General features: G+C 44.6%; 5 protein-coding genes across 5 annotated transcripts; 4 read left to right on the top strand and 1 right to left on the bottom strand.

Annotated features, from left to right (window-relative positions):
• Positions 1–2869: 2869 nt before the first annotated feature.
• On the bottom strand, positions 2870–3409 carry BHQ10_010328 (uncharacterized protein; the record flags this gene model as incomplete). The annotated part of the gene is made up of 1 exon (XM_040872946.1): positions 2870–3409. One exon carries the CDS (start codon positions 3407–3409, stop codon positions 2870–2872), a length of 540 nt encoding a protein of 179 aa, XP_040738830.1.
• Positions 3410–4617: 1208 nt separating this feature from the next.
• Positions 4618–5460, top strand: BHQ10_010327 (uncharacterized protein; the record flags this gene model as incomplete). The annotated part of the gene is made up of 1 exon (XM_040872945.1): positions 4618–5460. The coding sequence occupies one exon, from the start codon at positions 4618–4620 to the stop codon at positions 5458–5460; it is 843 nt and encodes a 280-aa protein (XP_040738829.1).
• A 1176-nt stretch (positions 5461–6636) lies between these two features.
• Positions 6637–7954, top strand: BHQ10_010326 (uncharacterized protein; the record flags this gene model as incomplete). Its single annotated transcript, XM_040872944.1, has 4 exons — positions 6637–6729; positions 6782–6903; positions 6966–7507; positions 7572–7954. 4 exons carry the CDS (start codon positions 6637–6639, stop codon positions 7952–7954), a joined length of 1140 nt encoding a protein of 379 aa, XP_040738828.1.
• A 4892-nt stretch (positions 7955–12846) lies between these two features.
• On the top strand, positions 12847–14613 carry BHQ10_010325 (uncharacterized protein; the record flags this gene model as incomplete). The annotated part of the gene is made up of 6 exons (XM_040872943.1): positions 12847–12904; positions 12983–13399; positions 13594–13824; positions 13921–14145; positions 14224–14396; positions 14458–14613. The coding sequence occupies 6 exons, from the start codon at positions 12847–12849 to the stop codon at positions 14611–14613; spliced, it is 1260 nt and encodes a 419-aa protein (XP_040738827.1).
• A 5177-nt stretch (positions 14614–19790) lies between these two features.
• BHQ10_010324 (uncharacterized protein) lies at positions 19791–20576 on the top strand (the record flags this gene model as incomplete). The annotated part of the gene is made up of 2 exons (XM_040872942.1): positions 19791–20156; positions 20229–20576. 2 exons carry the CDS (start codon positions 19791–19793, stop codon positions 20574–20576), a joined length of 714 nt encoding a protein of 237 aa, XP_040738826.1.
• Positions 20577–24996: the final 4420 nt, after the last annotated feature.

Raw genomic sequence — 24996 nt, 5'->3', positions numbered from 1 at the left:
CGACGATATTGCATCCCAATGCTCCGGTGCAATACCAGCCGACCGATCTGTAGAGACAGAGGAGGGATATCTACACTCCAAATTCTTCTCGCTACATCGCGAACAAGAAGGTTGTCGTAAGTCACAACGTGTCTTGTCACTTACACAATGGTAACAGGACTTCTGTCGTGGTGGTGTGGGCTGCTTTCGTCGGCAACGTCTAACGTGGCGTTTGTATGACGATTCTACCGTATCCAGTAAGCCTAGTTCTCGATACACGGACTGGAATACAACCTTGCTCGAAAGATTTTCGACAGATCGAACACTTAAAAGCTGACGGGTGGTCCGTAATCTCAGCCATAGAGGAATGTATCTAGAGTTTTATGTGACTGTGGTGGCCTGTTGTTAGTGAATTTGGGAAATTTGAACGAGGCAGAGTGCCTCGAAATAGGGTTTTCATGGCGCTTGCTCCTGGCCACGGAGTTCCGTGGTCACCTCTTTTAAAGATTCCGGAGTTCCGACAATATTGCCCAGTCCCTACCTAGCTCACCGCCTTCGCTGTGTTAGCAAAAGACACCTAGAGGGGCCGCTCAAGCCTGACCCACTAATTTTACACGTCACTGCTGAGGATGTATACGTACAGAATCTACGTAGTATACCTGTTCAGCGTCTCTTGTGGCCCATTTCATGACTGTATCGCTGCAGCCTAGTTCCCTAGTGAAAACTGTTACAGCTGAGAACCTGGCATGTTCACCGGGAGTGTGTACGCCGTCAGACAAGAGGACCGTGAATAGAGCTCCGAAATGAATAAATATGATCATTGACCTTGTTCATATTCATGAATTGATATCTCGGGGTGGACAATTTTCCGCACTAGCAAACMCCCGCCGCTATGTAGATATTTATCAACCGCCGCGGAAATAGCAGAATGCGATGCGAGTTTCTTCAGTTTATCTCATTTTAGCCATAATGGTATTAATTACTCCTAAACACAGATATAATACTCATTGTATGAGGTCTTTTCCTTATAACAACGAGAATCTCGGCCTAAGGACTCAGCGAAAAATATATCTGGAGTCCTCAAATTCAAAATAAATCTAGTCTATGGTATATATAATCATTGCATATAGTTTAGGTAGAGATAACCTAGGAAATGCTTTCTTACTTTGCAAGCATTGATTTCTGCTGAGATCTTCTAGAATGATTACTCTACCCATTTGTCATATAGCACGTAACAGTAGCACTAATACATTATGTGTATTGAAGTTTAACAGGTTGTTTACCTTCTTTGTTTACTTTATAGCTATGAATGGATTAGACTATTCAGATATGCCACGGACTAGCAATCTTCAGGTCCGAATCTGAATATTATTTAGTATATACATTGGGGGAATTGAGCTCTTTTAGGTTCCTAACCATCATTCCCAAATATCTGTCTCAAGTACTTTGCTTGATCTTGGAATAGTAGAAAGCGAATGCCCCCAACTATCCCTAACATTGACAGCTGCACGATATTATCTTCCTATTCCGTTTGTTGAAGTAGGTGTCGAGAGACTGTTCAGCAACACACGAGATGTTCTGGGTATTCGGAGGCATTATCTTACGTTATGTTACGGGCTAGTCCCGTCTGATACTCATTACAAGGGCATACCTGAACAGAAAATATGACATGAGAGAAGGAATGAGAAAGAAAGAAAAAGTTTCTTCACACGCATACACTCTTATATAGATGAGGGGTATCAGGAGCTTCCGACGGACTTTTCTGGGAATCCGGGATTGCTAGATATCGAGTATCTACTCGTAATTTACATGTGATCTAGGGATTGCTTCATGTTCGTGGTTGTCGGGGATCGGCGAAAGGCGCTATTGTCAACATCCGTGAGGGCTTCACCCGAACATGCTTATGAGGTCAGCCCATAAGACGTTGCCTGAATTCTGAGACGTTCAGATGGCTGATATTCCCTAAGGGGCAAGATGGTAAGAAATGCCGGAACTCGGCATAAAGACACTTAGAGACGGATTTCATCGATTTTAGCAGGTTTACTGTTTGTATATAGACTTTCTGTGATTTTTTCACATTTATTCTTAGGAGCAAGTTCAAACTTCAGATGCTTCCTTCACCATTTCCGAATATTCATGAATGATCATGAATTTAGTAAATATGAGTRSGAGCCATATCCATATTCGTTTCGGAGCTCTAACCGTTGATCCATATTACAGCATTGAATTTCTCTTGGGAATCTCTTCCGAGGGACACAATTCAATTATATTTTCAATTTCTGCTTCATTAAACTCGAAATTAGAAGCATTCTACTATATTAGGAAACATAATTTCCTTCACATAATGCGGAGTTCAAAACCATTCTGGAGGATCCTTCTCAACACCCTTCCAAAGCTCCTCATAAGCCTCCAGCAGCCGCTTATCCAAACGTCCCTTTTTGCAAAACTCGACATTACTCCTCAGTTGATGGAGCCTCGACGCCCCAAGAATAATCGCATCTCCCTCTCCTAAAGCTGAATGATGCATAATCCATCTCAAACTTACTTCCGTCGGCGTTACACCTGCAGCATCACATTTCTTACAAAATGCAACCATAGCAGTGTGAATAGCCGGCTTATCGAATGCTTTAACATAAAATGGAAAGCGGCCTAGTTCCCAGCGACCTCCAGAAAGTGTCCCTGCTTTGGTAGCCAGACTTACCTTTCCTGTTAGAAAACCTCCTGCGAGTGGGCTGCGAGAAATCAGCACTGCAATCAATGAATCAAGGGTGCAGCGGACCTGTAAGCATGGATTCGGATATTATGCTCTTTCAAGAATGGAAAAAGTTCTGTTTCAGGCGCTCTCCTGATGGCGTTGTAATGACCTTGCCAGACGGTGGGTTTAACGTAATTATGTCTCTTGCAAACTAGCAACCATTCTCTCACTTGCTCGTAGGAGTGATTGCATAAGCCAAGCTACAAAATTGTTAGATGCCCAAAAGGTAATGGTGAGCTGGGGATGCACCTCTTTGAAAAGTCCCGCTCGGTAATGGTTATCAAAAGCCCGAGCACTCTCCTCGACGGGAGTGTTTGGGTCTGGAAAATGCGCATACAGAATGTTGCATTGCTTCACATCCAGTAATTCCAAACTTTTCTTCAAGCTCGAATCAATGGCAACCCCGGACAACCCACCGCTGATGGCTGTCCGCTCGATTTTTGTGTCAATCACAAATCCCTTCCCAGCTGCACGGCTCTCACCCAACAATCGTTCACTGACCCGTGGACTTCCCGGTGGAGATGACGCCGCCGAGTCCAATTCCGTGATCTGTAGCTCCTTCAATACATCGAGAAGTTCGGAAGTTTGCTCGCTAGTGGTCCAGGCGTGAGTTATGGTACCCTCCCCGATACCTCCAGCACCAAAAATGAGTTGAACTTGCGGATGAGTTGTCATAGTTTGTAGTTGCAGCTTTTGGTGATTGCTGAATGATAGGATGGCGGGGCTGATCCGGTGAACATAAATCAAGATGACAGAGAGTGGCAGAGATGTAACCTTGCACTCCATGCTTGACTGCCGGAGATGGAATTTCCTGACTTAATATACTCCCGCTTTCTAGTGGCTATGCCGATCGATCGTAACTTCGACTGACGGAATTACTCACGTTTCGGACGAAGTCTATTCGACTCGCATAAGGTCGCGGCGTAACTATCCAGCCGATTTACTTCCTAACAAACGCATCCCTGCTTTATTGTATTTTGTCTCTCCTGCTAAAGTAGTTTGATGTAAATCGAGGAACTCAGGTTCTATTCCATGATCCTCATCCGAGCTGGGCGCCCCGGAACTCCATGTCCGCAAAATCCGACAATACTTAGCGGGAAAATCTAGGCACATCTCTTCATATCGAGTTGCTGTTTTTTTTTTCGGCCGACGGCTTCTGCATGTTAGAAGATTGAATTATCAAAGCCGTTCGATTTCTATTATGTGAAACAGCGCACCCGCAAGGTGAAGCCAGCTGGTCCCAGCTCCGAGGACAGACGAAGTACGTAAACTGTGGATGACTTCATCCTGTCTGGGACCGCCAGTGCCTTGGAGTTCTTGGTTTAAGGAGGCACATGTGGCGTACCAACGTCGACCCCCACAATTCGAAGTGTCGGAGTCCACCATGGTAGTAGTGGATCTAAGACTAACAGTTTCACACGTAGTCCCATACCAGCATTATTCGTAGACATCGAAGATGGATTCCAAGTTTCCTTCATTAAGAGAATTGGGCTGATTTAGCTGGTTCAATTTACGCACAAGAAATTGAAGAAGTGTCGCGTCATGCTTCCGGAGAGGCTATGTAACCAGAAAGATCAGATGTGCATATCAACGTACATTAGAGCCTATGGGTAATCGCAAATGGCCCTCCCTCGTTCGTGGTCCCGGAGTACCGTGGTCAACACTTCGATTTGGGAATCGCAACGATGCCGCTGGCGCCTTTGGCTTGCAGTCTTCGCTACCTCTGCAAATGAGGATAGGCAGCTTAAGTACAGCTATTCTCAGGACCGCCTCGAGTCATTAATTTCATGCATGCCCCAATTGCTCTGCTCGAAGCCATTCAGAGATAGCTAGCTCATCACGACGTCAACCCAGGGTGTTATTCATCTCTTTCCCACAACCAAATGACCTCCCCTCTCAAAGACCTGGATGAGTCGAAGCTCTCTGCGACCTACAGCAGCGGCAGTAACATTCATATTCTGGTGGTTGACAGCATGTCAAAGCTTCCTCCAGAAGCTAACGGCGCCGTCGTTGTTGGCGGTTCGAATGCCGCGATATACGCGACGTTCATTTCGGCTAAAGCCGGCGCCCGGGCCGCTATTCATCATGATTGCGGCATCGGTCGAGATGGAGCAGGGGTCAGAGGCTTGCTTTGGGCGGAAAGACACGGCATGGCTACGGCGGCTGTCGCGACTGACAGCGCCCGCGTCGGCGACGGTGCAGACATGTACCAACGCGGGGTCATCAGCAGTGTCAACAGAATTGCGGCCATGTGTGGTGTAGAGAATGGTCAAACCGTCGCACAAGCAGCGGAGCTTTTGAAAACCGCGCCTTGGCCTCACGCAGATGTGCAGCCGCCGGTCGAGGGACGCACCTTTATTCACGGCGTCCTCTGCATAGACTCCCTCTTACTTGGAAATCCAGAAGATTCAGGTTTGGTCGTGGCGAGCGGTAGTCATGGCGGTGCAATTGCGGCCAGAATGACGAGTTCATTTAGGCCACGCCTCGCTTTCTTCAATGATGCCGGATTCGGCGCTGATCGTGCGGGGGTAGCCTGCCTTCCTATTCTCGATTCTGAGGGCATTGCCGCCGCTACGGTTGCCGCAAGCTCGGCGTGTATTGGTGACGGTAAGTCAACTCTGACACAGGGTATTGTCTCGGCCGTGAATGAAACAGCCTACAGACTCGGCGCAAGAGTCGGGGAGACGGCCCTTAAAGTGGCACACACTGTGGTGGAGGTAGCCTGAATAGTTCTCTCAGAACAATCCAAATTGAAGCTGGAATGATATCATCGGCCAAGGCCGATTGATCCCTCTGTGTTAACGTACTTGATAAGTCATTGGCCATACAGAGTAGGATGGACACGCCCCACCAAAGCCACCTCTACACTACATCAACTTAAACTAACATTGGTAAATCAATCTATTGAGGGAGTAACCCGATTTGGGCACGTATAAGCTATTTATATAGGCGATTTACGTATACGTATTCTAGACGTCTGCGTTGCAGAGCGCATAAAAACCTGGCAGTCTTGACTAGATATTGAACTATACAGTCTGTAGTGTTCGAAGAGCCAGCCTTTTCGAAGTCCGTCGAACCGTCGCCGTTGCCTGCACAAGAAGCCAGACCGTCCGATGAGCGCAGGCAAGACGATGCGACTCCTAGATATTATCACCATCATGGATAGAAATTGCCAATTAGCGCGATATCAATCAATTCAAGCATTTATACCCTTTCGGATAAGTAACACACGCCATATTAACACATTCCTAATCATTTTCCAGGAGTTGATAGAATATATAAATGTGACAGGATTACTTTACCGCTATCTCGAATGTGGTGACGCAGCGCATAAATACCCTCACCTGCTCTCTGGATAGCGAGCATGCCCCGCGATCCGATATAGCTGAGAATTTCCTTTACTAGACTAGCGAGCACGGCTTAACATAACATTCCTGTATGGCAGCCTATGCCGGATATTTTCTCTCTTTTATTTACAATGTAGACGCACAATACAATACATCACGCGTTCACACTCAATTTCTAAATATGGTTAGCATAGACCCTAATACGACGTAGGGACGGCAATGGCTAGGCCAGTATATGGAGACAATCCTGTAAGGCACTAGAAACAAAAAGCCGTAACGCGGTCTCAGCCGACTCGCCCTGGTGGTGGGCCCGAGACACTTCTCAAAGGGGAAAGATAAGCCAAATTAGAATGAAACATGTCATAGCTTGTGTCTCAATTAACTCCCAATCAGTGATTTCTTATTTTAATTACATCCTTCAAACTGACCAAATGCTACACCGAAGGTCCTCCGAGCAGTACTCCGTACTAATTATAAATTGAATGACTCTCCTCGGTTTTTTAATATCACAAATAGCGCGATTAAAATTATGATTAGCACTTGGAATATACCAAAATGTCGCCTTTGTCTCTGCTTCTAGTCCCTTTCTTCGGCTCCGCATGCCTTGCGAGCGTTTGGAATTTTGATATCAGTATTAGAAATACCTACGTATGCACTGCAACTCCTTAATCTCGCGTGCACGACTGACAGGTATTGATAGAGGACTGTTCAGTTGGATCTAGGAACCCCAGCAACTGCTTATGACCTTCTCTTCGACACTGGTTCTGCTAGCCTATGGGTTCTGAGTGGTAACTGTACCGATCAGTGTCCGAATGCAAGCGGGTAAGTGAACACATTAATATGACGCGATCTAACAGGAGTAGAACGTTGACTATATGAATTAGATTACCACGGACTACATATAATCTTACATCCACCGGTGAGGCGTTCTACAACACTACGGACTCCATTGTTTATGATGGAGGCAAAGTCTTTGGCTATCTCGTCTCAGATATTGCTGGAGTCCCTGGTACCAACGTTTCCTTTTGCCAGAAATTCGCTTCTATCACATCTAGTACTTGGGCTGCGCTTGGAGCAGACGGATTCTTGGGTCTGGCATCAAGCACAATTGCGTTTCCTAACACCACTGCGCCGTTTGAGAATGCAATGCAGTTTGGCCTCCTGGAACAACCCCGGTTTGCCATATATCAGGGCACCGGGATTTCCACGATAGCAAACCCAAGTCCTGAAAATAATGGCGTCTTGACGATGGGTGGGAGTCATGAAGACGTCTACGCACATGGCGAGGTTGAGTTTGTTCCCATCAACACGCCATTCCAGGTCTACAAAGCACAATTCCAGGGCTTGAGTGGGAACAACCACTTTGCTAATCAAAATGAGCAACATGGATCACTAAAATGGGAGGGTGACGTAGTTTTCGATACAGGTAAAGCTCATGTCACAGCTCTATTTGCTTGCGACTATAAGCTAACGTGTGGTGGGTATGATAGGTTCGGATCTCATTAACCTACCAGAGAGTCAAATTGCGGCAGTATACAACATGACTCCATGGTCTTACGACCAACTTTTGACTGGATACCGACCACTGTGTTCCGATTTCAATGACACATGGTCCCTCTCTTTTACCTTCGGCACTGATGACATTCAAAAAACTTTCACAGTTACGGGTGATCAATTGACGACTCCTGGGTATGTGGACGATGATCACTGCTTCCCACCATTCAACCCATGGGGTAGCAACAATATCATTCTCGGAGCACGGTGGATGAGCAATTTTTATTCCGTCTTCGATTTAGGATCGTTTGAGCCGTCGGAATATGATCTTCGCATTGGGTTTGCGCCATTGAAGAAGGAGTACCAGCCCATATTCTAGGAATCTCACCATTCGAATAGAAGGTGATATTAGGTATCTTGCATAGTATGATCTCGCTGTACCCTATTTTGACTATGTTGGGTTGACAATATCGCTCTTGTACCGATGTCCCGGACTAGACCCAGGCTCAGTGTAGAAGCAGTTTAGATAGTCAGAACAAGGGAGAATAGAAATATTGTACAATGATGGGGAACTTTATCAAAGAATCATATCTGTGATTTCCAGCTTTCACGGTAAAGAATCATACGCACTGCATTTGGTCAATCATTGGAACGTCTTTTCTTTGGGTCGGTATGCTCGTGGCAACCGTGTGCCCTGCGATTGGCCTTTTTCATTTCAATAACGTGATACTAACATTCTGGACCAGTTGTGCACGTTAATCTACCCCGTAGATGCATATACAATGTACACAGTCTCGGCGGATCCCGCTAGCATCGTCTTCCGTTCTCCGTTCGAAGTGATCCTACCGCTCGCAAAAAATAAGATGTAGGCCAACCTAGGTAGGTCTACGTACCGGATTTCCTTGGTAGGGTTGGGATTTTCGTTCTTAGTTACTGCCGCTGTTGTGAGAAAACTCACACCACACTCACCAATAAATCTCAATCCAGACCTTTACTGATAAGCTATAGTCTAACGTAGTGATTGGTTATTACTGTAAAGAGCCTCCCGATGAAGAGCCGGATTCCAAGGACCATGAACAGTAATAGGTAAATCAGTTGTAGGCTTGGAGATTGATGGATTCTATGAGGAGCGTTGCCAACGTTCTTGTTTTCCATTCTTCTATCTAGTGGAAACTATCTCAAGCGTACTGGTATGCCCCACGGATAAATTTCGGTCCGAATATCATATGGCCTCAACAATTAGATTGTGGGGTCTATTGCACGCTTTTGATTCCTCGCAACTTCTCTGCAACGATCATAAATACCTTTAGCAGCACATTCGGCCTCCAGTTGAATACAAGAAGGGTGATCACACTCAACTTTCTAGAAATATGGATCATGACGATCTCCTCCAACATACACGAACAAAGACTGGATGTCTGACTTGCCGGCAACGAAAGAAGAAATGCGATGAGAGGAAGCCGACTTGCCAGAATTGCGAGCGTAAGAATGTACCTTGTGGTGGCTATAAACTGCCAATGAAATGGAAAGCTTTTGTTTCAGGCGAGCGCCCAACACAAATAAGTCGACATACTCAGCCATCACGGAAGGAACCACCACTGGCTTCGCATGAAGAACTGCTACACGCTCATCAGCCAGGGTCGCACGTACGTGGTCGCCGSGAGCCTATCTACTCCGACATGAATCATGATGATTTCCCGAACCCCGCGGATTCACGATCCAACAACAATTCTTACGACTCCTGTGAGATTAGTCATGACGAACTTAATCATTTACCCAGCATATCAGATGTCGTCCCGACTACCTGCATTCGCAGATCTAATCGTCTAGTCAGCCCTTTAAACATAAGACTACCCGCTCTGGTTACCGGTATAGAAAGCGCTCTGGACAGGCGTCTGTTACATCACTTCACTTATGTTGTCTCCAGTATATTGGTAGTCGTGCCCGATGTTGCCAATAATCCATTCAACCGTCTCGTCTTACCAATGGCATTGAACGATAGGGAACACTGGGGACTTTTGGACCTGATAATGAGTTTTTCAGCCAGCCATCTAGGTAGAATGTTGAGGATTTCCGCCAACAATGAATATACCGAAGAGATAAGAGACGTTGAAAAAGCGAAATGGGCTCGCTATGGTTATGCCATAAATCAACATTCCAAAAATCTAGCTTCCTTGATGGATTCGTTCTCTCACATACAGGAACGTTGTCCCGTGGACAACGATACTTGCGTCGACTACGCCATCACCACAACGATGCTCTTGTGTCAATGGTGCACATGTGAAGGTGGTGACCAATCACCATGGAGGCTACATCTGAATGCATGCAGGGAGCTCGTCAGGATAAAATTAAAAGGTATCAACGAATCTACATGTCATTTGACAGACACGTCTCGATTGCTCTTGGAATGGTTCTACTTTCACGATACCATTGCTACCCTTACGTTCCCTGACCGAGGCTGTTGCATTGACCTCCATAAAGGAACAATAGAGGCGTTTGGTGCTTCTGTGCCTATTGATGCTTTCTCAAATACAATCAGTAAGGGGAGAGAAGATAAATTACTGTGGATAGGTGTCAATGACGGTCTTCTTGCTATTGTGTCACGCATCTTGAATCTCCACTCCGAAAATATCACTTCACGAGAACCTACTGATACTATCACTGATACAGCAAGGGAGCGAAGCAATTCATCTATACTGCCGCAGAACAGAGTTCATGATCATTTTGGTCCTGATTATGTTTACACCGATCAGCTTGGTTGTGAAGTTTCGAGCTTCATCTTCGGAATGTCATCAGCCGCGTTCAAAGTAGACTCTTTCCTCGATGCTCTTGCCATCGAAGATGCCCTACAAAGCTGGAATTTTCAATACAAAACTTCACAAGAAAGCCTCGTCGGTGAAAGCTACCGCTGGGCCGCGTTTCTTCTGTTGCATTTCACTGTCTATCCTATGTGTTCCCTGTATGATGCCAAAGTGGAAACAACTGTGCGGACGTTACTATGTTATCTTGATAGCATTTCGTCCACGGATAGTGCTCTGACCTGCGCGTTACTGCCACTATTCATTTGTGCGGTGACTTTGCATAGGCCAATGGAACGCCAGATGGTTATTGATAAGGTTGCTGACTATAGTCGATGGTCTGGCCTGGCTCATGTCGAAGATGTCAAGAAGTTTCTCATCGCTTGGTGGAAGCAGATGGATCATCAGGGAACTGACATTCAATCTTCTGGTGATGATGCCGGCTTCCAAAATCCTGGCCAAAGCTGGTGGGCCTGGATTGACTTTATGAAAAGCAGAAAGCTTCAACTCATTTTGGTTTGAGCGAAGGGTCGTACCTTACATGATCTGCTTACTTTCTACGATATTTTTACTATAAAATGTAGCATCTGGATATGCTCTAGGTCGTTGAGGAACGTCGTATGATTCAGAGCTCTCATTATTATAAGTAGTCCTCGATTACTGGAGATCATTCCACTTTTGATTTTTTGCGTACAGTGATTCTGTCAACGATGTCTTCTTACAAAACCCTTGCTGAATAGGCTCCTAGCTTGAAATAAGCCAATTTACTGAACGATAAAATGGTTATTTCTGTATCCCAACCAGAAAGTAGTACTAACTCTTTTTCTGATGTGCGAAATGAAAATCATCATGGTCGAGAAACTATGAAAGTAAACAAGGAAGCTTACTGCGGCAGCGATAGATGTGAGAATCCATGGTTAGAGGCGCCTATCGCCTACACGATGTCTATATTCTTTCACTAATGTGTGAACTCCAGGCTCAGTTTTCTCAATCCCTCAACTCTATAATCCGCTAAACCTAATCTGGAACTAACGGCGATATCTATACGAGAACGGAGATCCTGTGATTCCATGACATACTACCGGATTAACACTCCTCTAGGTTACATTGATTGGCGTTTTTAATTCTTATTGCGAGATGTCGCTAGTGTATCCTGGCTGGAAATTGGTGAATCATCAAGCTTTCCAAATTTTCTCTAACCGTAAATGGCTATTATTGCCGCGCTACTAGAGCGTTTTTCTTCAGCGGACTTTTCCTTTTCGAGATACGTAAGAGCAAAACAATAAGACAATGTAGACACCTATAATTGCGCTTCTTGACTCCAACATCAAGCCCAGCTGTTGTTGTTGCCTAGGCACATGTAATCTCAGCATAACCACAAACCACAAATGATAAGAATCCGCATATGGGAACTTCAGACGCGGTGTGACGATTTGGGGCCGTTCCTAACCTACAAAGCCTTGTCATCACCGAGGAGATTCAGAGTCATCTCGGCATAGGTGATTGGATGACAAGATCAGCTCAGTTGCCGGCATTGTCTCTTCCAGGGTATCTCAAAATCCTGTGTCAAAAACTCCAGAAAACTGAATGGGTTGACGATTTAAGGTTCAAGACCAACAGTGATCGCGTAGCAAACAGGGCAGTCTTGGAACCAATGCTTGAGAACATTATCAAAACAAAAAGGACCTAGGAATAGCTCGATATACTCCAAGGTAGTGGGATACCCTATGCACCCATCAATGATGTTCAAAATAAATTGGTACGGCAGCCTAGTAATTCAGTTTGTATCATTTTCAGCTCGTTTTACTTTTTCTTTTCTTCTAGTGGCGCATAGTCCTAGAGGAAGTGAGTCTAAGCACCCAGATCAACGTTGTATTAGTAGAGCAGTCGTTAACCCTAATAATTATTTCACCATTGGTGTTTAGCTTTGAGAGTCTTTTTATAGTGATAAGGAAAACTGGTCTGCATGCTCTTGAAAATCCCAATGCCAGCCGTAACCGAATAGACTGCTGGCTGTATGGTCCTAGGGTAACCGAATGCGAATGTTTCAAATCAACTGCTGGTAAGATCTAGATACCTTGTAAAATCAACTGATAAGAGTTTCTACAACATTCATTACGATCTAATAATATCAACTTGAAAAATCTGCTGGGCAAGATTTAGTTATCCCCACGGAATGATTCGTGACTCTACAAGGAATTGGGGCGGGTACTGTACCTACTTGGGTTGTGTCCAAAAATGGTATATTAGCTGCGCGAATGAATAGTTCCGGATTTGGGAGGTACATAGCCAATGCATAGCTGTTTGCTCCCTATCTTAGCAGACTCGGGAAAGAAGACTAGATGACAATGAGGAGATTGAAATTAAAGCTCTTTCGATTGGAAAGGAACCTCGTCGTAAACATTTCATTCAGACAATAGGTCCGATTTGCTTGCTCATTCAAGAGGTCCCTTAGAGCATTTTGACAGACATCATGGCTTTTTCAATTACACTGGTTACTCCAAATCAAACCACATATAAACAGCCCACTGGTAAGTACGACATTGTGCCTACAGAATTAAATCAGAAAGAGATCTTTGTAGCCGCATATTGACTGTCATATGTACAAGGCCTATTCATAAACAATGAATTCATCGCCTCAAAATCGCGCGAGATCCTGGAAACTATAAATCCATATGACGAGTCAGTGATCACCCATATCTCTGCAGCTGGAGAGGAAGATGTCGAACTCGCCATGCAAGCTGCTCGCGCGGCATTCACTCCTGGCAGTGAATGGAGAAGCATCAGCCCAGCAGAGCGCGGAAAGCTTCTGTGGAAAGTTGCGGACCTAGTTGAAAGAGATCAACACATTCTGGCTACCATTGACGCTTGGGATAATGGAAAGCCTTATCAGGTTGCTCTTGAGGAAGATGTTGGGGAGGTTATCGGCGTATTTAGGTACTACGCGGGATGGGCGGATAAAGTCCAAGGGAAAACAATCGATACGGGCAATGCGAAGCTGGCATATACGAAGCATGAACCTGTCGGTGAGTTGGCCAATTCTCCAAGTTCTACTTGCGTGAAAAGCCTTAGCCCTATGGTATCTGTGCGAAAATCTAATCTCAATCAGGTGTCTGTGGACAGATTATCCCGTGGAATTATCCAGTAATGGTTCGTTATTCCCTGTACATCATCCTTTGTTTAAATAATAAACGCTAATCTATATAAATATAACTAACAGATGCATCGTGGAGACTTGGGCCGGCACTAGCTGGCGCTGCTCTCGCATCCCACCTTGACGTTGATAAGATTGCTTTTACTGGCAGCACATTAACTGGTAAAGCTATTGCCAAGCTAGCCTCAGTCAACCTTAAGAACATCACTCTCGAGACCGGGGGTAAAAGCCCGCTGTTAGTCTTCAATGATGCAGATCTCGATCAAGCTGTCAAATGGTCGCATATTGGAATAATGAGTGAGTCGCAACCTTAGGAGCCAAGATCCCGAATTCTCTACTGTAAGACAACACAATTTTACAGTCCTAATGCTAATCAAATGATATTATGGATAGGCAACATGGGCCAGATTTGCACCGCATCATCCCGTATTTTTGTAAAAGAAGGGGTCTATGAAGATTTTGTTCGCCAGTTCAAAGATTACACTGTGCAGAATACGCGAATTGTTTCTCAATTTGATCCACAGGTGACTCATGGTCCGCAAGTGTCGAAGGTACAGCAAGGAAAGATCTTAGAATACGCCAAAAGTGCCATGTCAGATGGGGCACAGTTGATATTGGGTGGGTCAGCACCAGCTGATCAGAAAGGATTCTTTATCATGCCGACTATTTTTGGAAATATAACAAACGACATGACAGTTGCGAGGGAAGAAGTCTTTGGGCCCTTTGTCGTTGTCCAGTCATTCAAAACCGAATCAGAAGCCATTTCAAAGGCGAATGACTCAAAGTACGGGCTTGGAGCTGCAATTTTCACTCGGGACGTAGTCAAGGCACATAGGGTAGCTGGCCTCATTGAGTCCGGAATGGTCTGGGTAACTATACCCTTCTGTATTTCTATTATTAAACGCGCTAATACCCTTTCCTTGGTTGCAGATCAATAGCTCACAGGATTCACACTATGCCATTCCCTTTGGAGGCTACAAACAGAGTGGAGTTGGTAGAGAATTGGGAGAATATGCTCTATTGGCATATACCCAGGTCGAAGCTGTTCATGGTAATAACCCTTGCCATGTTCCCGTGAAACCTTGAGTCCATGAAGAGTAAGCTAACATTTTCCAACATCAGTGAATCTCGGATTGTGTCTGTGAATCTGCCACCGGAATCAATTGCACAGCATGCAGACATTGAGTCGTTGGCTGGCATTAGCAACTTATGAAATACATGAAAGTGGAAAGCTTCTTTATCTGCAAGAGGGCTTAGGTATATTAGACCACAAGCTCAAATAAGTATTTATCTGTTCTATACCAACATATGGAAGTTAAGTCCTTGAGGCTCATATAAATGAAATCTATTTGACATTTTTGTTCCGTAATTGATTAACTCGGTGTTACTCTTTTCTCATGTATTTCCGATCTCGGTGAAAATCCATGTGTCGACATCGAGCCAATGAGTCATTTCCATTTAGCGCTTCGGTGCTCTGTAGCTTATTTTATCTTGCGATTTATTTACGAGCAAATGGGATTCTGAATTGTGACTGAGTAGGTATCTAGAATTGATATATGTAAGTGTGTGTTTGTATTGATGTATGTCAACGTCGGTGTGTCTATTTAGAAAACGAGAACATATCCTTCCCCTAGAACATGCTAATACATCTATAGCAGATGCTGTTGATTCAAAGGGATTGAGAAACTCCTATCCAGCATCATATTGTTTTCGTGAGCCCAGCGGTCGTCCTTAAAATCTGTTCGTAGATTTACAATTTTGGAAGCACAATCACGGTAAAATAGCCTCCACCTCAATTTCCACCACCATTCCCTCTAAACCAAGTTTTGTAATTTCACAAGATGTCCATATAGGTCGGTGGTTAGGCATAGATTGCCTAAATGATGAAATAACATAGCCAGATGTTTCCTCGATGTTGGTATGGAGTGACCACACCGCATAGACATTACTCCAGCCTAGCTTTGGGCTAACCGCCTGCAGAGCCTTGAATATATTCAAGAATGCCAGCTCAACCTGTTTTGCAGGGTCCTTAGGAATTTCGCCATTACAGTCCCAACCACCTTGGCCCGAAGTTCTGACAGTATTTCCTATTACAACCGTTTGAGAGTAATGAAGAGAAATTGATTGGCTCTCGACTTCGAGGTAGTCGTAGAACTTTGGGTTAGACATAATGATTCGATTCGTTGATAAAATAGCCCGAAGATATTCCGCTATAAGGGTCGGAGAACAATCACAGGACACGGAGTTCGAATGTGGACTATTTTAACGACTGAATAATGAACACCGAAAATTGCGAATGGTGAAACACTTGTCTTCTTGAATATTAGAAGATTTCGTCGATAAAATATACGTATGGTCATACTAGACTATCTGTATAGAGCAATAATTGGCGCAATCATATCTACATATCAGGAATGTTTTATTGGAAAGGATTTTAGTTCCATTACTATCATCTGACAGACTTATATGACCACTAAACTACCACCCCATTAACGGGACTTCGTTTTTGGTCATATGGTAATATTGTGGGAATCTTACCATCGAAACAACCAACAATAATGACCTCGGCATCTTACAATTATGATGAGTATTGGGTTGAAACGAAGCTAGAACAAAGGAGGAAAAAGAAGCCTGCCTGATTACTCCATAGGATTTGCAGTAAATTCAGCTTAATATAGCCGGACTCCAATGCTGCTATGTACAGGTGAAGCCATCTATTTATGCCTCATGGTGGCTCGTTTTGAAGTCTGAGACCGTTTAGTCGAGTCTCATAGATGTTATTCCAACAATCTAATCAATAGTTCATGGGAGCCTCCAACGAATTCCAGCGTTCTTCGCAGTACCATCAAGTGGCAGCAACAATGATCAATCTGCACACCTCCGGAAATTGCCATCCAGGCCAAATCCTCGTCGAAGGTTGTCAACATTGCTGCATGTAGTGTGATGAATATAGTAATTTCAATATAAATTAATAAAATTCGAATTCAAAGGGAAGGACCAATACAGTACATGTTTGGTGCTCTGCGTATCCCGATTGATAGCTTGAAGCTGCGGAATCGTAACATGCTTGGAGATGAGCATGCACTCTTGCTTTACTGTTACAACCGATTTGGATTACGTCTTCCCCATGGAATAACCTACTATGTAATTTGATTTTTGATTTTTTGGCAACGGGGCTAGGGCTTTGTTGCGTATTCTCAAGCAACGTGTGGCAATAGCGAGGAGAGCGCGCGGTTCTTTTTGCCGAAAGAGGGAAATAGTGGAACGCTGTGCTTACATTGCCGAGTTTGATAGCCATACGAAAAAGCGAACCGGGATCAACACGAGAAATTTGCTTTTTAACACATCTTATGGAACCACATACTGGTAGTAGACCGCGGGCAAATGTTTTCCGATGAATATTTTTTATACCCCACAGATATGGGCCAGATAACAGGATGGGCTGATCCAGCGTAAATTTTCCCACTGTGAAGGGTTCTGTAGCCTTCATTAACAAATAAAAATTAACTGGATTTATGCGAAAAATGAAGTATTTGTCTTTTTTGCACTTATTAGACTGCTTCTTTTAAGTATCTAGCAACTGCTGCCCGCTCATTGTTCGTTTTCAGGAAGCTACAAAGAAGGGGAGACTAAGTACGACTTTGGGGTTTTTCAAGATGCAACCCATTATGTTTCATCTTTCAGAAACTATTGAATTCCGCATATACGCTTCGATCTTGTTTGTTTCCATACCTCTGTTGTTTCTTTACTTTCGTACAAGGTCGCGACAATGGGATGCGTTCAATACCCCCGTTCCACAGCCGCTTCATGACTTCAATGTACAACAACAGAAACCTATGATGTACCGGCCTTTCCGTCATGGGCCAAATTACGTTACCATGGGCATTCGGAAAATGAGCTGGGATAATTGGATTGAGATGGATTGTAATTTTATGCGTTATCATGATCTGAAAGTCTCCGAGCTTAACAAAGACCTTAATGCTCACGTGAAATATGTCAACAACAAAGTCACGATAAAGGCTTGTTTCGAGTTACTGGAGCAACTGACAAAATATCTTACGCACCGATACCCTACGGTATATAAATTGAATGGGAAAATTCTCCATAACACGCTCACCGGGGAGAAATTTCAATGTCCAGCAGGTACGCAGTCTCCGTTAAGCCAATTCTTCTTACCACATACTCACAAAATATGAGAAAGAAAATCCAAAAGAAGCCTTGACTACATCCGCAAAGCTTGTCCAGGACGATCTGATTATTATGGTCAAAAACGACGGTGAGTGAACTTCGCTAGTTTCGTAGCATTGTTCCTTCTAACATAACAAAGAAAATAATAGCTAACCTTACAATGTTTCTTGGTAAGATGGACAATATCATATAGACGCCGCGGCAGTTTGTCTCCCCGGATTTTGGCGTCTCACAGAAAAATTCAGGATGTCCCTAGATACCCTTCATCTCGAGGCTGGCGTACCATATTACGCCCAAAAACTCCAAAAGTCCATGAATCGCTTTTTTGATACCTTAAAATATGAAAACCCGGTGTCTCGTAACAACGTGAGTTAAACAAACCCCTCCCTCCCCCGTGTTTATGTCCAATATTCTATCAGGAGGACTGATTTTGACATAGTACTTTGTTCAACTTGATGACGGCTTGCATTGGTCTCATCGGATGGGAGATCAACAGAGCACGCAGGTCGCATGTAATATACCACTCTTATTTTATTTGGTGCAAGGCAGAACTGATCGGAAATCTTACCTTTAGCTTGGGCTACAGCGAACAGCAAGAATCTCAAGCTCGAGGACCTCCACTTTAGATCCGAGCGACAGACTTTGCGCCGACTTCCTCGATCCAACGCTATAGTTTTCACGGTTAGAACGTACTTCGAACCGATTACAGTCATAGCAAAGGAGCCACATGTACCAGGAAGACTCGCCGAGGCAATCAGAAACTGGGACGAGGCTATGTCAGCTTATAAAGGCAAGGAGCATTGGGAACAGATACTTCTACCTTACCTGGATGAACAACACCAGCTGCAATTAGCAAGCGGAATTTTGGAAAAACCTGAGAAGGATTTTCCCTTTTGAAAAGACAGGTACCACAATGAGATAAAGCGATGTGTCTTGTACAGCCAGGGCATGTGACGGATTGGGCTTACTAGTGATGATTAGGGCTTTGGGGAAGTATGAGAGAATTTTGCCAGTTCACTATTCGCAGCTAAAATGCCGAAGGATTGTATATATGACTGTCGATATCATATGTCTAAGATGACAAGAATAAATGCATCACGCTGAATCTTTTGTCTATATCAAAACTTCATAACGCCTTCCCGGGTTGGTCATTGTTATTATTATTCTTCTTCTTCCTCCATTTTATAGAGCGTTTTTCAGTTATAGACTATGCCCGCTTTGCCTATTCTGTAACGACCCAAGCAGTCTAGTCAGACAGCCTAGAGCTGTACAAAGCTCATCGAAGCTATTCACGGAATTCTTGTTCCTTGATGAGCACGCGTCGATACGCTGGAGTTAGTGAATCGGATTTATAGTAAGCCGGAGTTACTTAGTTGGAGTTACTCAGTGGATCCTAAGCTAATATGGATAACAATGACACTTGTATATATGAAATACAGACATGAAATAGCAGGGCGAGATAATTTTCAGTACATTGATATTCCATACCTTGTATACTCAGCTCTTGTGATCCTCTTGAATCTCTATCCGCATACGTATCCCACGTAATGTTGTCACACCTATTCCCAAAAGAGAATAGGCAGAGCGTGCATAGTCCATGACTGAAAAGCGCTCTATACAATGGAAGAAGAAGAAGAATAATAATAATAATTATTATTATTATTATGAGTTTGTAGAAACGTGTATATTGATAATTGCGATGAAATTTTGAGATGGTGGCTGGTTGACCGGTGTGGCCAGTTGACGAGTGAAATACGTTAAACCCTCTGTACTACACAAGGTGCTAGGGCTTACGAGATAGTACCATAATCTTGTAATTCATAGTATCTTGGGTACCCTCTATGACCGTCTTAGTAGTAGGAGCAGTACTGACCTCCGTAGCCAGCTTTAAATTACCTATTTAGGAATATTCAGGCGACTGGAGATGGGGTTTGGGGACGTGCGCGATTCTTTCCCCCGACGATATTATATAAACAGTATCTAAACATCGGACGATAGAACCATCGGAACTTGGTTTATGGGTTCTAGCTGCGTGTTCCAAATAATTAAAAGTCGCAAACTTTCCTCTCGTCAATATGTCTCAATCTCTCAAGATTGCTATCCTGCAAAACGATCACAGGTCCGAAGGTTACTGGAACGACATCAGAGAAGCGTTCTGCGATGTTATAGGTACTGCCGCCCCAGACTCGCAGATCAACTTCTTTGATCCTATCGAGCTTCAAGTCTACCCGGAATTGTCGGACAATTATGACCTGATTATTTTGAGCGGTGGTAACGCTGAACACGATGGCAACGTTCCATGGGTCTTAAAGATGCAGGCTTTTATAAGAACTGTTGCGCAAAATCATCCGCGTCAAAAATTGGTTGGCATCTGCTGGGGACATCAGGCCATCCACAAGTCATTAGGTGGGACGGTTGGCTATAGGAAAGAAGGGGCAGAGGTAAGTTAGCTATATTATATGATAATGATGCACGGAATATCATTCCTCTGATTCTCCTTTTTTGGCACTTAGGTACAAACGCACATCAAACTAACTCCGGAAGGGAGTAAATTCTTTCAGTTTGCAGAAGCTAGGGGAGCCTTAGTTGTGAATGTTATGCATCTGGAGTATGTCTATGAGCCGGGGTCGAACTTTATTCCACTAGCTGAGGATCACCAGTCCTTTATCTCAACGAACAATAGTATTCTCACATTCCAGGCACATCCGGAAATAGGGGCAGAATTTGCAGAACGGATCATCAGAAAGGACTTTAAGAGACGCCTTAGTCAGTCAGACTTTGAACATGCGCTCGAGGAACTAGACTGCCCATTGGATAATGAGAAAATCTGGAAACGAATTCTGCAATGGGCTAGGAATTAGATAAAATGAATCATTTCAAAAACCTGCTAAAAACAGAAGATTTTCTCCGATCGTCTCAAACATAAATATGCCGATTGGGACACAAACCGAGCACTAGCTATTGGCACTTATTACATGCCCATACCCTTTTGACGAGCATGATATTCCCTTATACGTCGAGCCAGAAACTACGTCTCTCTCGGGCGTTAAGCAGAGACAACCAGTATCGCCAAAGCAATATTCACTACAGCTGAATAAGGCTCCTCTCCTGAGAAGAACTATCGCCGTCATTCCTCGTTGGTGTGTCTACGTGGATTTGAGAGGACAATTCAAATAAGCAGCCGTCAACAACGACAAGAAGGTGGTGAAATGGGAAGCTGTACTCCTATCCTACTCCAGCCGATCATGCCATAAGGTCCACATGGAGTTTTAGCCAACCCAGGTAATAGTCCTCGCGGAAGAGTGTCGTCTATTACAAAGTGAATTCATCCAGGTGCTCCTTTTCACTTGAACGCTAGCTATAGATATTCTCGGGTCCCCGTTCCGTGAATACTTGTATTGCCTTTTGCCCCTAGAGCGGTGACGACAATGGCTCTGGCGATTTCCATTCGCTGAGTAGTATGAAGTGCTACAGCTAGCTAAGAAAAGGTGATAGTCTTCCCTTGGGAGGTAGTCGGCCTCAGATGATTTGCCATATTTCATGAGGCTAGATCTGAATCGATAAAGAATGTTTTCGGTTAGGCCGACATCTTGGTGAATGGCTTCGTGCCGTTTTTACCTTCAATGTATCGGTCACGGGGACGCGAAGAAGAATGGCATAGATTTCAATAACTCTCCCTTGAACCAAGGACTGGGAGGACGAGTACCTATCATATTACTTAAGAGATAGTTCAGAAGCGCGCCTCTTGCAAAATCAGTGTGTAAAGAGAGAGCCGCAATGGCTGCAAGTCAGACTGCCTTCGTCCGCGGACATATCTTCGGAATAGCATGTAGAATMATACGCACATCCAGAGATTGTGCTAAAAATCTGCTCTCGGTATATTCTCAGCGATCGCTTCAAGATCTCCGAACGTACAATCTAAGATTATGCTTTCATCCCTAGTTTGAACAAAGATATCCACAATATTTACTCCGGTTCCGGAAAAGCGCCGTGAGGATCAAAGTGGTGAAAAGAGCAGGGATTAGCCAATATGGCGCACGCCTCGTTTCGTAATTGGAAGAGTAAAATCTTATCACCAGAAGACCAGATGGCAGGCCTGTCATTTTCATGGTAGCTTGATGATAACCATGGGATAAGGCGGGGTAGGAAATCTCGGGGTCATGTATCGCTGCAGAGCGCCGCCGGGGCATGTTGAGAGAATCAAAGCGACTGTGGGACTAGCTTCGATACTATCGAAGGCAGACATGGACAAGGTCTACGTTGAGTTACTGCGCTTGGAAAATAATTTAAGGGACTCGACTCCTCCCCCTTGCGCAGCCGGCCGGACCTTCCCGCTCGATCTTCCGCCTAGAGACACAAAGCCCATGCCAAAGAGCGCCGCCCATTGAGGTCTATAGACAGTCCCGTGGGCATGGCCCCATGGGACTTGCAGATGTCTATATAGCATCCCCAGAGTTAGGTCCTAATGTGGATGTGAATTTGTAGGAGTAGTGGGGCAGTGTTCTGCACTGCTGTGGGATCTATAGGCTAGGACTTTCAAATAATATAGTTTTCAAGATCATAGGTCTAGCCGTGATGGTGGCGGACATCTCGGAAATGCCTCTAGTAATGTACAGTACTTACAATAACCATGGCTGGTCTCCGCCGATCCTTACTAGCATCCTCAGAAGACTAGCACCATTCTCCAGACTTAATAAAAGACCCTTCGCCTCTTTTGGGTCAGAGATTTTAGATCTTAAAATGGAATCTCAGTACCGCCTCTTTTAGCGTATCTTTTATATAGATAGAGGAATAGCAGTCTCCTTCGGCCTTCACGCTGCCCTCCCGAATGAGGGCTACGACACTCCTCTTCTTAGTATTGCCACAGCCGAGTTTTAGTACTGCATCAGATAAATACTCTTGTAATGCTTCAGGTCGTGCGCTAGATCATGACTATGTGCGAGCCTTAGTCTCAGATCTTCTCACCGGTCCATTCTGAATCGTTTCGCACCACAGCTCCCGATTGTCAGACCAGGCTTCTGATGATGAAGCGATTTCCCGCGCAGGCCAAAAACTGGTACACGCAAGGTGTCTGCTTGCCGGACTAGACACCCAGAAGCCGGTGCAGAACAGTGTGACCTTGCTCAAAGTCAGCTTTCACAGTATTTTGATCCTGCTGTATTACCCTTTGCAGACCAACGCAGATCTCTACCCAGATCTGATCGAGCTGCAGAAGATAGGCGCAGGTTTGTTCTGAGTACCTACGTATGTTTTCAAGTGGGCCATCTTGCGCTGAATTATGCGACCATGTCTCAAATCTGCGTTGTGTGCCGAATTCTGCTACGTTACCACTCTAAGAACCGAGCCTCAGCCAACCATAGTGAACTGAAGGAATCCATAGTTTGCAGCATAAAAATGCTCGACGGCTTTGCGTCAATTTGGACGCAACATACCAAGCGTTGCCGACTGTTTCTTGGTCGCTTTCTCAATTGCTTGAGAAAGGCACACTCAGATACTCCCGAAGCGACACGTCTTCTGCAGAATATATATATCTAGGTAATCAGCTACCCGAAACCGACAGCATACAAGCTATAATAAAAGATTTTGAGTCGGTCACGTAACTAGCATTGGGCGCCTCAGGTATATTAAACTCGATAGACTAGGCCTTCAGCTTGCTCATTTGTAACTCGAAGCAGATATTTTATGAATGACATGAACCAAGCGAATATCCCGCTGATTTCGGCCATGATGGTGGATTTTTCTACACCCACTCCGCTACATTCGTTACCATCCTTAAAGGTGCCTCCGTATCATTTCCATCGAGATTGGTAAACTCAAATGCTTGAATTCCCGCAATGTTCCAACTGCTGCCTGTGATTTGGATTAGGACGGATCACAGGTACAGGGTCAAAAATAGCATCCTCAAATACAACAAAGGGTACACACACTTGTCTTCTGGAATGTCACTCTGGTCTTCAATTATAAACTGCAGGATTCTGCTATGAGAAACTAAAACGACCCGAGCACCGTGTCCATGGCTCTTTACCAGATCCCTCAGGAAGAGGCGTACTTATCGACCGCGGGCCTCGAGCTTCGCGTTCGTGGGCTCGTACTCGCTACCAAGTAACTTGTCATCCCAGCCCTCAGTCACCAGTCTAAGATCCACTTCATCAAAAAACTCGGCCTGGACTGTTAAAGAATCGAAAATCAAGTTGCAAGGCTGCGCTGAAGCCTCCTGCACCGCCGGCAACGCGACTATTGTCGCCCCTTCTCAAAAACCGGTGCGAACGAGATCAGGCATGTTTGTAAGTTTCGGCGTAGAGGCGAGGACACTAGGTGATCTGATCGTGGGCAGTGAATCTTTGTTATAGCTCTCTGCATCGGTCTTCATCTAAAGGCGTCAAATCCGGATCACGCAGCTCGTGATTCTCCTCATTGAGGTTATGATAGCCTTGACCATGCTCATGTTGACCAGATTTGGCAGCCGACTATATGTGTAGGGATAAACTCTTAAAAGCAGAGAAACATACCGGACACATGATTCTCATACTTCAGATATCGTCTGCAACGAAAAATGAACTTCGTAAGGCTCAGCCGCTAGCTGAGCATAACAACAAGCCCGGTGAAGAAAACGCACGACGGGTCGGAATAGTTGAGATACACCAACTAGCAGTGTCGGCTCCGGCCCGCTCCCTTTTACCCATAAAGGAGTTACTGATTAGCCTGCTATCACCCTTGTTGTTGAGGCCCAAGCAGGCTAGGGGATAATTCTTTCACTCTTCAATGAGACCAATTCATACATAAATCATACCTCATTTATATCAGCCTAGGTACAACGTGAAGAGCTCATTACTCGGTTCATTATACTTTCCATCTTTATGTTAAAAATCTACGTGCAGATCTGTGTTACCGTATTCAAGCAATTCGCGACTGTGACAGTATGCTTCCGGAGACTTGGCTTTTTTTTCAACGGCATGATGTCAACAATAAGCATAGAACTAGAGTAAAATCCCGACGCAAATGCATCTAGATTTTTTGTACTACAACCTAGCCTATTATCGTACTTTCGACTGCATGCATCTGTGTGACATCTTCTGTGTGACATGACCTGTCGCCGCCCACAACTTCCTCTAGAACAAGACAAAAAAGCCCCGTGCTACAATTGCATTAGACCAAGATAAGATTGCATCATATGTTCTTCAACAGTACCATAAATCAAATTCTGTGCTTTAATCAGGCGGAAAAATGCCACGGAAACATGATCGGTCTCCCTTATGCGAGCGCTCAATGCAGCTCTCGCAC

This window comes from Talaromyces amestolkiae (genome assembly GCF_001896365.1).
Source record: "Talaromyces amestolkiae strain CIB chromosome Unknown scaffold33.1, whole genome shotgun sequence".
Taxonomy (NCBI): domain Eukaryota; kingdom Fungi; phylum Ascomycota; class Eurotiomycetes; order Eurotiales; family Trichocomaceae; genus Talaromyces; species Talaromyces amestolkiae.
This window is presented reverse-complemented; position numbering and strand designations above follow the sequence as displayed.